Here is a 13180-nt window from a genome sequence, read left to right on the forward strand (position 1 = left end):
TTATTTCTTCTGCTGTCCATGAAATGCATTTCATTGTCTTTGTTCTCCTTGCAGTGTTTGTATATGTAATTGCTGAAGATCGAAGGTGTATCTTTTTGCCACTCCAACAGAATCCATAACAGATGTTCTCAAAAGTCAACTTGGATCATTGCAATTAGACTTGCATGTTTTCCTGCATTTCCCATTTAGGGATAAAACCCAGAACCATTGATTATAGTTGGGAAGAAACCATAAATCCATCATTTGGGTAAAATGAAAGTCAGCATGTTGAGCTGCATTCTAGAATTTTACTTAAGCTTGACATTTGTCGTCAATAGTTGTGTTTATACAATTTTTAATTTAAGAATAATGGCTTTTTTAATTTCTTTTTTCTGATTGTATCAATATTATCAACAGATATTTTTAATAAAAGTATCCCCTTTCATTCAGATTTTAAATTTTATAGTCAAATAGTTGTTTAAGAGTCTCTTATGTATGTTGTTTGCATATTATGCTTTGAAAAATAGCTATTTAGTTCCACTGCCCATTGGATTATTTATTTTGCTCTGAAGTGATATATTGTGGTTACTAATCTTGTCAGATGCATGGCTTGCAAATATTTTCTCCCATTCTGTAACTTTTTTCTTCATTCTGTGATTATTTCCTTGAAGAAGCTTTTTAGTTATATGTAACTCTATTTGTTTTTCTTCAGTTTTCTATACTTTTGAGGACTAATCCAAAAAACCCTTGCCTGTTTCAATATCCTGAAGCATTTGCATGTTTTATTCTAGTAGTTTCATTGTTTACCTACTTGGTGAAAGACAGGGGTCTGGTTTCATTATTCTGTATGTGGAAGACACATAAATGACCAACAGTACATGAAAAAAAAATGTTCATCATGACTAATCATCAGGAAAATGCAAATCAACACCTCAATGAGATGTCACCTTACTCCAGTGATATTGGCAACTATCTCAAAAATAATAATAACTCTTAGTGAGGATGTAGAGAAAAGGGAATTTTTGGTAGGAATGTAAATTAGTAGAGCCATTGTGGGAAACAATTAAACTAAAAATGGAGTGATCATATGATCCAGCAATCTCACTAATGGTACGTATCCAAAGGAAATGAAAAGAGTATGTTGAAGAGATAGCTAAAATCCTGTATTTATTGCAGACTATCTATAATATGGAAATTTACAGTACTATTTACAAGTGGAAACAATTTAAGTGCCCATAAACTGTTGAATGGGATAAATAATTTAAATGTACATAATGAAATACTATTCAGTCATAGAAATGGATAAAATCTTATCCTTTGCAACACTACAGATGGAACTGAAGGTTGCTATTTTAAGAGAAATAAGCACAGAAAGAATAGTACTGCATAATCTAATATGTGGGATGTAAAAATGTTGATCTCATAGAAATTGAAATTGGAAGGGTGGTATCAGGGGTTGGGGACAGAAGGATGTGTAGTGGGAGAGTTTGATTAACAAGAACTTACACTTAGATGGAATAAGTAGTTCTTGTAATGCATTGCACAGTAGAATGACTATATATAACAATAATATTCTGTATAATTTTCTTCAAAAAAGGCATGAGAAAGGATTTTGAAAATTTTCAGCAAAAATAAAGATTTTTTAAAGCACATTTAGTTTTTTTTTTTTTTAAGATTTTATTTATTTGAGAGGTAGAGTTACAGATGGTAAGAGGGAGAGACAGAGAGAAAGGTCTTCCATCCACTGGTTCATTCCCCAAATGGCCGCAACAGCCAGAGCAATCTGAAGCCAGGAGCCAGGAGCTTCTTCTTGGTCTCCCATACAGGTGCTGGGGCCGGGCCCAAGCTCTTGGGACATCTTCTACTGCTATCCCAGGCCATAGCAGTGAGCTAGACTGGAAGAGAAGCAGATGGGACTAGAACAGGTGTCCATATGAGATGCCAGTGCCACAGGTGGAGGATTAACCTATACTGCGTCACAGTGCTGGCCCCAGAGAAATGTTTAAAGGGATATATATGATTACTCTGATTTAGACATCACACAGTATATACATGGATCAAAACATCATATGGGGCCGGCGCCGTGGCTCACTAGGCTAATCCTCCGCCTTGCGGCGCCAGCACACCAGGTTCTAGTCCAGGTCGGGGCGCTGGATTCTGTCCCGGTTGCCCCTCTTCCAGGCCAGCTCTCTGCTGTGGCCAGGGAGTGCAGTGGAGGATGGCCCAGGTCCTTGGGCCCTGCACCCCATGGGAGACCAGGAGAAGCACCTGGCTCCTGCCATCGGATCAGCGCGGTGTGCTGGCTGCAGCACGCTGGCCGCGGCGGCCATTGGAGTGTGAACCAACGGCAAAGGAAGACCTTTCTCTCTGTCTCTGTCTCCCACTATCCACTCTGCCTGTCAAAAATAAAATAAATAAATAAATAAAAATCATATGGGACCCCATAAATATGTACAATTATGACAGTTAAAAATTTAAGAAAGAAGTCTTTTAAGATATATTAAAACATGCATGTAGTTTGTTCCTTTTTAACTTTTAATGATAAGTATTTTTAAATGTGTTTATTAATTGTGGATGAAAACTTTTCAAATTAGCATCTGGTATTATCTCTATTCTCTGCTTTATATTTTATTTATGGTGTCATCTAATTTCCCCTCTTTGTGTCTTTGAGTTTATTTTATTCTTTTTTAGCTGCCTAATTTAAATGCCCTGTCTCTCTCTCTTGCTCTCATTTATATGATTAAATATTTGTACCTATATGTGAATAAATACATACATATATATGATTAAAATGTTGTATAACTTAAACGCATATACTCATATCACACTCCACAAGATTTGATAGGTAATGTCTTCATTGTTTAAAATATTTTATATTTTTCTTTTTAGTTTAATCTTTAGCTCATGAATTATTTACAATAGTATTTTTAATTTCCCAATAATTGATTTTTTCATTGTTGTTAATTTTTAATTTTATTGCCCATTATCTGAACCACTGTTCTTTACTTTTGTTCATATAGTACTCTTTAGAAATTGTTGAAGTTTTTTTTTTCGCTTATATATTAGATAAGTTAATAGTAGTTCTTTTTTTTTTTTTTTTTTTTTTTTTTTTTTTTTTTGACAGGCAGAGTGGACAGTGAGAGAGAGAGAGACAGAGAGAAAGGTCTTCCTTTGCCGTTGGTTCACCCTCCAATGGCCGCCGCGGCCAACGCGCTGCGGCCAGTGCACCGCGCTGATCCGATGGCAGGAGCCAGGTACTTATCCTGGTCTCCCATGTGGGTGCAGGGCCCAAGGACCTGGGCCATCCTCCACTGCACTCCCTGGCCACAGCAGAGAACTGGCCTGGAAGAGGGGCAAGCGGGACGGAATCCGGCGCCCCGACTGGGACTAGAACCTGGTGTGCCCGCGCCGCAAGGCGAAGGATTAGCCTAGTGAGCTGCAGCGCCGGCTTAATAGTAGTTCTAAAAAAGGAATGGGGAACCATATTTCTGCCAAGTTATATTTGGCTACTTATAACATCATTCATTTACCATACAAAATTATCAACTAAAACATTACCCTGCTTTACATAATTGAATTTTGAGTCCTGCCTGAGGCTGCCGTGGCAAAAACAAACCAAATGGTTTCCCAAGACTTACCTATCCTACAGGCTGGATGTTCTCCACCCTTGCTCTAACATCTCAGAACCTTTATGAAATAAATCTTTATTCTTATGCACATGAATTCTAAAACAAATGCTCCAAATAAGAAGCATCTTTAATCTGCTATTATGTCCCTGTATATTTCACTACTAGATAAGGAAAAAAGAGACTGGAGGATTATCCCTTAATTTTATATGTACAAGTCTTTTTATGTGTACATCACTTGCACATATATTACTTTGGTCATTAGTTATATGTTCCATTTTAAGGGAGACTGAGAAATGTTTCTAAATTTCCATGGGGAATAGGATTTGGTTAGGAAAAAAGTCAGCTAGTATCTGTGGAGTCACATACATTTTCAATGTTTTTACATGCTCCATCTGCACTAGAGGTGAATTCATTAGTTGGGTACAGGTTTTAATACATCAAATAAGACATTCTCAAAACGACAAACATATTTTCTCTGATATGTGGCAGTTAATATAGAATACAAAAAATGTTTAAGGTTGTTCCTTATGTTCTACATATCTCTAACCTTGTTGTTTTTTCTGTACATGTATCAGATTCTAAGAGCTTGCATTAAACTTTAACATCTTGATTGTGAAAATTCTGTCAGTTTCTCCCCTACTTTTAATTTCAAGACTATGTTGTTAGACTCATACAATTTTGTTGTTATATATACTGGGCTATTTGTTACTTTTATTATCATGTTATTCGTTAGCCTTATTAACGATCTTTGGCTTAAATTCTTTTATACATTATTTGCCTCTTTTCCCTCATTACTTGCTTCTATTTAATAAATGGAATTTTATTTATCACCTCCTTCTCCCATGTAAAATTTAGATGCTGTATATTCAATTTGGATCTTTAAGAGCCACATTCTAGTATATCATAACAAAGTATAAAGCTATCTCATGTATGTGTATGATGAAAACCTTGGCAACTATGTCTTTTATATAAATCTCTTCATTCTTTTTTGATTCACTTTCAGTATATTCTTTTTTAGCAAAAGTATTTAATTCTCATTTCTTTTTGACACATACCTTGTTTTACTTTATGGTCAATATTTAATTAATCTCCTAATATATGTTAATATTTTCTTGTTGCAGTTTTCCTTCTTAGATCCTTTTCCCTGTTACTAAATTGTGGTGCTTTAGCTTCTGAATTAAGTTTTCAGAGTAGAAAGCCCATGAATTTTATTGCTAACCAGGAGTGTGTTTTATTCCTAGTTTTGTCATATGCTAGTTGTTTAATCAAGAATATGTTAAGAAAAAAATCCCACAATTATCTTCTGTCAACCTGTCATATCCATGCGTATAAACCTACAGATTTTAGTACCAATCAGATCACTTGATAAGCATAGGTCAGGCCACCAAAGTGTGTCATAGCCTAGGATGGTAACTGTGTGTTTTGGAGTTGAAGGTATTTTCTGTGTCTTCATTCCTAAAACAGAGATAATGTCAAAATTACTCACAAGGTTCTTGTGAGAATTAAAGTAGATAATAGATATAAAGTACTATTTATATCATATAAAAAGTGTATAATGGAAAACAAAACTTAAAAATAACATCCAGCTTGGTCTTGGAACAAAGGTTTAGGGGGACATGACTGGGACAAACCTTAGCTACCTAAGATTAATATTTTGGAGTTTTTTATCAATATTAAAGATTTATTTATCTGAAAGGCAGAGTGACATAGAGTGAGGAAAAGAGATCTTCCACATAACCGTTCACTCCCTAATGGCCACAACAGCTAGGACTGGGTTAGGCTGAAGTCAGGAGCAATGAATTACATTTGGATCCCCTGCGTGAGTGTTGAGGGCCCAAACACTTCAGCCATGATCTGCTGCCTTCCCAAATGCATTAGCAGGGAGCTGGATGGGAAGTGGAAAAGCCAGGACTTGAAATGACACATAGATAGGGGCCACTCTGTGTTGTAGCAGGTAAAGCCACTGCCTACAGAACTGCATCCCATATGGGTCCCACTTCAAGTCCTGGCTGCTCCATTTCTGATGCAGCTTCCTGCTAATGTGTCTGGGAAAGTAGTAGAAGATATCCTTATTGCTTGGGCCCTGTACCTACAGGGGAGACCCAGTAGAAGCCCCTGGATCCTGGCTTTGATTTGGCCCTGCTCTGGCCATTGCAACCATTTGGAGACTGAACCAGTGGATGGAAGATCTTTCTCCTTCTCTGCCTTTGTCTCTCTGTAACTCTGCCTTTCAAATAACTAAATCATTTTTAAAAATTAAAAGAAATGACACATAGATGTGGAATGCCAATTAAGCCTCAGTTTGCTGCATCAAAATGCCACCCTTTGACTTTTTTTCATTAGGATATACCTGTATGGTATGATGATTAGTTTAATGTTATATTAAGGAGGATTTATGTATTGTAGCTGATGAACATGGAAACAGTAACGAAACAATGACAGAAATAAAAAGTAGCCTTAGAAATGTAAAGGTTGTCCTAATTTACCCATTAATAAGAGTTACTAACAAAACATTCTTTATTGTCAGCCAACATATCATTTTATGTGCATTATAAAATATCAATATTCCTTCCTTACATCTCAAGGTAAATCCTTTGCCCTCTCACTGTTTCCATTGCCTCTGGATATCAATAAGGATCTTCACTAGAGAAACTAAGTTCTATTTCAGTTTTAAAACATTATTACTTTATGACCAACAAAGAGCTTAGTTCCCGGTTTCCTGCTCTGAGTCAATGCTTAAGAGAATCATGAAAGACCTCCAGTCTGTGTCTATGTATTTATTTTCTGGGTTGAGAATCTGTTTTCTCCTCTTTTTTATCTTCCATTCCTATTAATTCTTCAAGTTTCTTCTCCAAGTATTTCTTTAGTGTATTTCGTATTCTTTTCATCCTCCTCCGATGAATGACACAAATATGGAATCTAGCATAGAGAAAGAAGATAATCCCAATTTCAATATCAGTGGCCCCAATCTTCACAATAATTGTTTAATATTTTCCCTCTTCATGTGTATCTCCCCTCCATTTCCTTCTATTCCAACTACTATCCCATCAAACTTCCATCTGTTTCATTCCTGTCAGTCTGATATCCAGAATTTTGAAATGACTTTCCCTTTATTTTCATTGAGAGAAGAGAAATTTGGGTGGTCTCCTTGCTAAAGGAATGCTTGATTCAGTGTGTATTTGGAGGGAGGAAAACTCACAGTAACACAGCACTTGCCAATATTCCAGTTTCTGTCAGCAATATTAGAAACAGTCCAATCTCTCGACTCTCAGCCTTTTTTGGGTCATCCTCTGTAAGGAGAAAGGAGAAAAAGTTGTTTGTAGAAGAGAAATAGTAACTTGGATCTAAATCTAGAATAAGAGACTCTTTTAACCTCAGTTTTTTCTATTATTACTTATTCACTCTTCCTTGGTTATTTTGACCTGGTTATAATTAGACCCTTAGATTCTGCAAAACTTTTCCTCTGTCATTAACCTAATTTCTCTGTCTCTAATCCAGCTTGTGCATTTCAGTCCTTTTCTGGCCTGGCTCAGTTATTCATCTTGTTACAATTCTACCTAACATTTTAGTTCTTATTTTGAAACATTGCAATCTGCCTAGTAGGTTTTTCACAAATACTTGTTGGATAAATTAGTGAAGAACCCAGGTCCTTGATCCCTAGCACTTAGACAGCTACATTGCAATTTTTATTACCTCCACAATATTCTCCTTTGAAGCACCGGGTGGTGATGCGAAGGCATGTCCAACAATCAAGGATGGGACCTTCAGTCACGACTGATAAAAAGGGGAAGAATGATCATCAGAAGGGGTCATGGCAAAGGACTTCTTCCTTATCTCAGACATCAAGTATGTTTTAGATCTCAGGGATTTCCAGGACTCCCAAGCTTGCCCTACTGTGAATTCCTTCTTCGCGTAGCAATCTTAATAGGTCAGAACCTGCAATGTAAGCCAGCACTGTGGGGAAGAAATAGGAAAAATGATGCCTTAGCATGAATTGCAGCCATGGCCTGTCAGCTGAATTTGAGGAGCTCCTGAACATATCCGGAATGTGCATGTCTGCTAGATTTTGTCCTCAGATTCAAGTATTATTGGCATTTCCCTGTAACCCCAGGTCTAGGAACTGGATTCTCAGTGTGTTAGATGGGAGAGATAGGACCACACAGAACAAAGGAGATGGGAAAATGTGGCTTGAAACCTCAAGGCATCACAGGTACTGTACTCACTGCAATCTTCAGAACAAGCTGAAAGAGAATCAGAAAGTTCAAATGAGTACACAACCGGCTTAGAGTTTACCATCCTCATGCCCACGTAGTCTTTGTTTACTCATTAACTTTTAGCTATTCCTTTACCCATTCTAAATGACTCTAACAGGAACCCTCATGCTCCTCCCATCCCACATTTTCTATCCCTTTAAAATAACTTCAGTGTTGTTAGAAATTTTTAATTACCAACTTCAGAGAAGCTCTTTAGTATTTCATTCAATTTGGAGTCCAGGTTTTGACGGACCTCAAGAAGCTTTCCTTGAATAATAAAGACACCTAAGAGGGGATGAAGGGATGTCAGACAATGGGCGTGGCCCTCCTCTTTCAGTTTAAATTCTAATTGTTTTGCCTTGTTTTCTCTATCTAGATTTCCTCAGACTTACTTGGTTAATACAAACTTTCAACATTGAATTGATACCTCACCTTTCCATGTTTCATTGCCCAGCTTATAAAATTCATTCTTCAACCACATTCTCAACTTGACAACCTTTTGAACAGCTAGAGAGGAAAGGGAAAGGTACTTGTAGAGAAATAATTACGTCTGCAGGAAATTGGATGGAATCAGGTGTTTTCTTCCCTACCTCCCTTCTCCCTTTAATCTCCAAACTCTGAGGGACCCAAGCTTCCCTCACCCAACACCCGAAGAATCTTGTTCTTGTGGGAGACCTTGAAGCTTAAATGCATCATCTCCTTAAACTGCCGTTCAATCAGTTCAGTTCGGCCAGGGACTTCTGAGGGTATCAGCTTTGCCAATAAGGCCTTAATATCCTCTATGAATTTGGGGTCACACTCCAAACAGCCTTTGGCCCCATGGAAGCCCCCCAGGGACAAAGGCAGGAGCAAGAGTAACCACAGGTCACCCATTTCCTTGCCCCCCTTGGGGTGGGGGGGACCAACAGCAGGTTGTCTTGGAAACTAGTTCACTTAGTTCCTTATCCTTCAAAAATTCAGGAATGAGAGCCTGGTCCTGGATAGTCGAACTGCACCTTTCCTTCTGTTTCCATCCCCATCTTAGGCATTCTCATTTCCTCAAGCATCTTCAGCTGTTTTTTGACTTTTATCCTTCATTCCAGAGAGGGCAACTGCCAGCTGGGGAGCTAATACCTGAGTTCTGAGTGTAGAACACCAAGAGGGAGAGAAATCTTGCGCTCACATGAGCAGAGTTCTGTGCTGGGAGATGCTTCCAATAACATGTTTCCTCAGCTTTTTTCCCCTATTTGTGTCCCTGGTTCACTCCCACACCCCACTTGATTGTTGGAACAGTTTATCTATGCAGAGAGGAATGGTGGAAAACATCTCTTGGGACCTTAAAAATTGTTTAACCCAGATTCTACTTCTGTAGAGGAGGTAAGAAAAGCTAGAATATTGAACTGCTTGGAGCCCCCATTGCCACTCATAGCAGTATTGTTAAATTAAGGTATGGACATTTATATATAAGTGCTCTAATTTCTGATGTAATTGGTGATTTTTTAAAAAGATTTATTTATTTTTTAAAGATGTATTTATTTATTATTTGAAAGGCAGAGTTACAGAGAGACAGAGGCAGAGAGAGAGAGAGAGAGAGAGAGAGAGAGTCTTCCATCCACTGGTTCACTCCCCAAATGGGAGCTGGAAGTAGGCCAATCTGAAGCCAGGAGCCAAGAGCTTCTTCCAGGTCTCCCATGCAGTGCTCTTTTTAGAAGAAAGCAAAGCTGTGCTGCAGACTTTTAAGAGCTCTATCTCTTTTCTAAAAAAATTACTGATAGATAGCTCGAATATGATACTTCTCTCCCTAAATGCCTTTGATGACTTTTGGCTGAAGCCATAGCCAGAACCAGGGTCAAGGAAGGCAATCAGGGTTTCCCACATGGGCAGTGGGAGGAGCATGAGGGTTCCTGTTAGATATCACCTGTCAGATATCACCACTGCCTCCCAGGGTTGTGCATTAGCAGGAAGCTGGAGTCAGGAGTGGAATTGGGGACTGAACACAGGCACTCTAATATGGGACACAGCTATCTTAACTGCCAGGCCAAACTTTTCTAATGGGAAAGGTCATCAGGAAGTTCTTGGAAAATGTCTGTTATGAAAAAACCGTACGTGAATTTGAAAACTTTCTGTGGCAAAACAAACTTTTTAATTCTACATTTCCATGAATTTTGCAAAATACTTTCATTTGTTACTTGTATTATTTGTATGGTTGTGACCTTTGGGAGACAAGGAAACCCTGCTACCATAAAGGTTTAGTGGTAGAATTTAGACTTAATATATGAAATTGTCATGGAATTGACAGTTGTGAAGGAAATTATATGGCTACCATGTGACATATTTTGCTCAAATCAAGAACTCACAGCCCAGCAATACTTTGAGAGATTGCCAACTCTGTTTTACAGATAAGAAACTCAGGCTTAGAAATGAAAGAACCTCCCTGGCAAAATAATTGAGTAGTTATGGGCTCAGATCTGATTCTATACATACTTCATTGCCTTTCAACAACCATGTTGGGATAACACAGAAAATTATCTTGAGATTTGGCAAATCAGGAGATGAGGGGCCTGTTCATATTATTTTGATAATCCATGAATTGTGACTTAAAACTGACATCTCTCCACATTGACTTTCATGTTCTTTTGACTGGGTAAATCCCATTTTTAGAGGATTCCCAAAAAGGATTTTCACATGCTGTGGTCTGAAGGCAAGTGAGCTAATGGGATTAAATTATTTTTAGAAACCAAAGTCAAGAGTCTAAGGGGACCAAGAAACATGGCTGGCCTATCGCCTAGTATAAGAACAAACTGTTTTTCAGGAGAGTTATTTGTTATAGGTATTTTTCAGTCAGTGATAGATACTTTACTTTTGGCAGCTTAAAGATAATCCTCTGCCATATTGCTGAATAATTCTACCTTATTTCATGGCACATTATCCCTACCTGGACCCAGTGGCCCATCCACCATTTTTTTTTTCTTTGCCTTGTCCTTCCTGCTTAATTTGCTAGCCAGATTTTTAGAGTGTGACAAAAAATAGTTAGGCTTTTGGATACTCCAAAAATGTTGGAAAAAGGCAAGCCACTTCCTAAATAAATTGAGTAGGGCTTGTACTTGAAGAGAACCTATTACAGGGACAACAGTGAGGAGGATTTCTCTCTCCTGTAATGAAGACAGTGTGCTAATGATAATGGCAGGGGTACACACAGGGGTCTCTGGAAAGACAGGACATTGTTAACCATGTCGGCACAAACGTCTTATAGAGAGGCTGCATACAAGGACTAGACATAACAATGAATGTGTATGGTATTGTATGAAAACCCAGTCATGTTCAGGAAACTTTTGTGGGACATTCTGAAAGACTTTAATATTAAACAAAAAGCACAGTTATCATGCACTATTTCTTAGAATTTCGTAAATGTGAAGAAATATGAGTTTTAGAAAAGATGTCTGGAAGTTAAATGATAACCTTACTTATAGTACTAATACTTGTCTATCAAGGAAAGCCTAAATCCAGATTGATTAGGCTAATATCTGGTTTGGACTGACATGGATGGGATATGATTTACAGTTTGTACAAATTTTAGAGCAGCCAGCTGCACTCTGTTTGGAAGCAGAAGATATGTGTCACAATCTACTATCAGATTAGGGGCCCAGAAGGGAGAACTTATTAGATATGTTAGAAATACTGAGGGGACATGAATTTTCCCCCTGTTTCCATTAGGGCTTTGAAGGCTGCACCAGGTACCCATATGTGGCGAAGGGATAATATGACAAGATCAGTAGGACATGATGATGGTCCCGAGATGATGTCCGTTTCCAGGTAGCGTGATAGGACCAGGATTATGCCACTAGCTGCTTGGGAATGTTGTGCAGGTGAATCTATAGTCTGACTGGATAACTTGCAAGGTAGAGGGACCACGCACGAGAACTAGAGAATGGAACACTGCACAGGGAAGGACACTGAAAGGATAGACCACCAGGCCCTGATGGGACTGAGCAACAATAGGCCCAAAGTGTCTCATATGCAGTGTTTCCCAGCAGGAAGATTCAGAGGCGGAACACTACCCATCTGTTTTTGTTTTCGTTTTTTTTTGTTTGTTTGTTTCACATTAATTGTTTTTGTTTGTTTTACATTGGCACTGTGTCAGACAAATAAAAGAACCATTAAAGTTAAAAAAAATAGGATACCAAGAACACACAAAAAATTCACCATGCCATTTACTGTGGAGAAAAAAAGAATCATACATTTTTAACTTTCTCTCTAGAGAATTCCTGGTTCCTGGTAGTTGTTACGCTTAACCAGTATTTTAGCTTAGTAGCTAGGATAGATTGAGGCCACAGTTATACTTTTAAAAAACAAGCCTGAATTTCAGTGATTAAGAAGTTGTTTCAATGAGGTGCTAAAGAGGTCTAGCATCCCAGAGTTACTCCAAGTTTGATATTTCTTACTAGTTTCAGGAGGATAGAGCTAGTCGGGATAAAAATGTGATGGTTTGGGCTGGCGCCGTGGCTCACTAGGCTAATCCTCCACCTGCAGCGTTGGCACTCCAGGTTCTCGTCCCGGTTACTCTTCTTCCAGTCCAGCTCTTTGCTGTGGCCCAGGAGGGCAGAGGAGGATGGACCAAGTGCTTGGGCCCTGCACCCGCATGGGAGACCAGGAGGAAGCACCTGGCTCCTGGATTCGGATCAGTGCAGTGTACCAGCCGCAGCGCACCGGCCTTAGTGGCCATTTGGGGGATGAACCAATGGAAGGAAGACCTTTCTCTCTGTCTCTCTCTTACTAACTCTGCCTGTCCAAAAAAATAAAAATGTAATGGTTTGATAACTCCTAGACAAACACTGCTGTTAGTGAAAAAGTTTCCTCTAGGTGCTATACATTCTTGTCACCCTTTTAACCCCACGGTACTAGATTACCTAAACTTGTAATCACTCTTTTCCTACATCAATTTTGAAAAGAGCAGAGAAGGAATTGTGAGAAAATAAAGTTTTCAAAGAATTATAGTTACCTAAACAATGAGTTTAAATTATTTGGAGAGATTAGCTTTATCATTTTGTGCTAATATTTCTGTTTCTTCTCCCAAATGTGGGAAGAAGAAAATTTTCAGAGACAGCCGAGAGCAATTAGAAACTCTGAAAAAGAAGCTTCTCTTTTGTGTATCTCTAACCAACATTAAAAACTATTTGACCTTGCAACTTAAATACCAAAATATGGAGAAGTCAAACCAAAGGTAGATTACCTATCCATTTCATAAAATACAAACCTGGTGTTCAGACATTAAGGGATTTCTAGAAGGTTGTACCGCAAATTTATCTGCCTTCAATTTTGTGCTCTTTCCAAAATACCAAA

General features: G+C 38.3%; 1 protein-coding gene across 2 annotated transcripts; it reads right to left on the reverse strand.

The window, feature by feature from the left end:
• Nucleotides 1–6385: 6385 nt before the first annotated feature.
• On the reverse strand, nucleotides 6386–8734 carry IZUMO3 (IZUMO family member 3). Of its 2 annotated transcripts, XM_002707960.5 has the most exons (7): nucleotides 8503–8734; nucleotides 8294–8368; nucleotides 8057–8146; nucleotides 7832–7849; nucleotides 7302–7382; nucleotides 6808–6898; nucleotides 6386–6527 (listed from the first exon to the last, which is right to left on the reverse strand). In XM_002707960.5, exons 1-7 carry the CDS (start codon nucleotides 8732–8734, stop codon nucleotides 6386–6388), a joined length of 729 nt encoding a protein of 242 aa, XP_002708006.1. The 2 variants fall into 2 exon arrangements, with proteins under 2 accessions (XP_002708006.1, XP_008250514.1); XM_008252292.4 differs by lacking the exon at nucleotides 7832–7849.
• Between the last annotated feature and the right edge of the window lie 4446 nt (nucleotides 8735–13180).

Source organism: Oryctolagus cuniculus, chromosome 1, assembly GCF_051225735.1.
Source record: "Oryctolagus cuniculus isolate XC-2025 breed Fujian yellow rabbit chromosome 1, ASM5122573v1, whole genome shotgun sequence".
Classification (NCBI taxonomy): Eukaryota; Metazoa; Chordata; class Mammalia; order Lagomorpha; family Leporidae; genus Oryctolagus; species Oryctolagus cuniculus.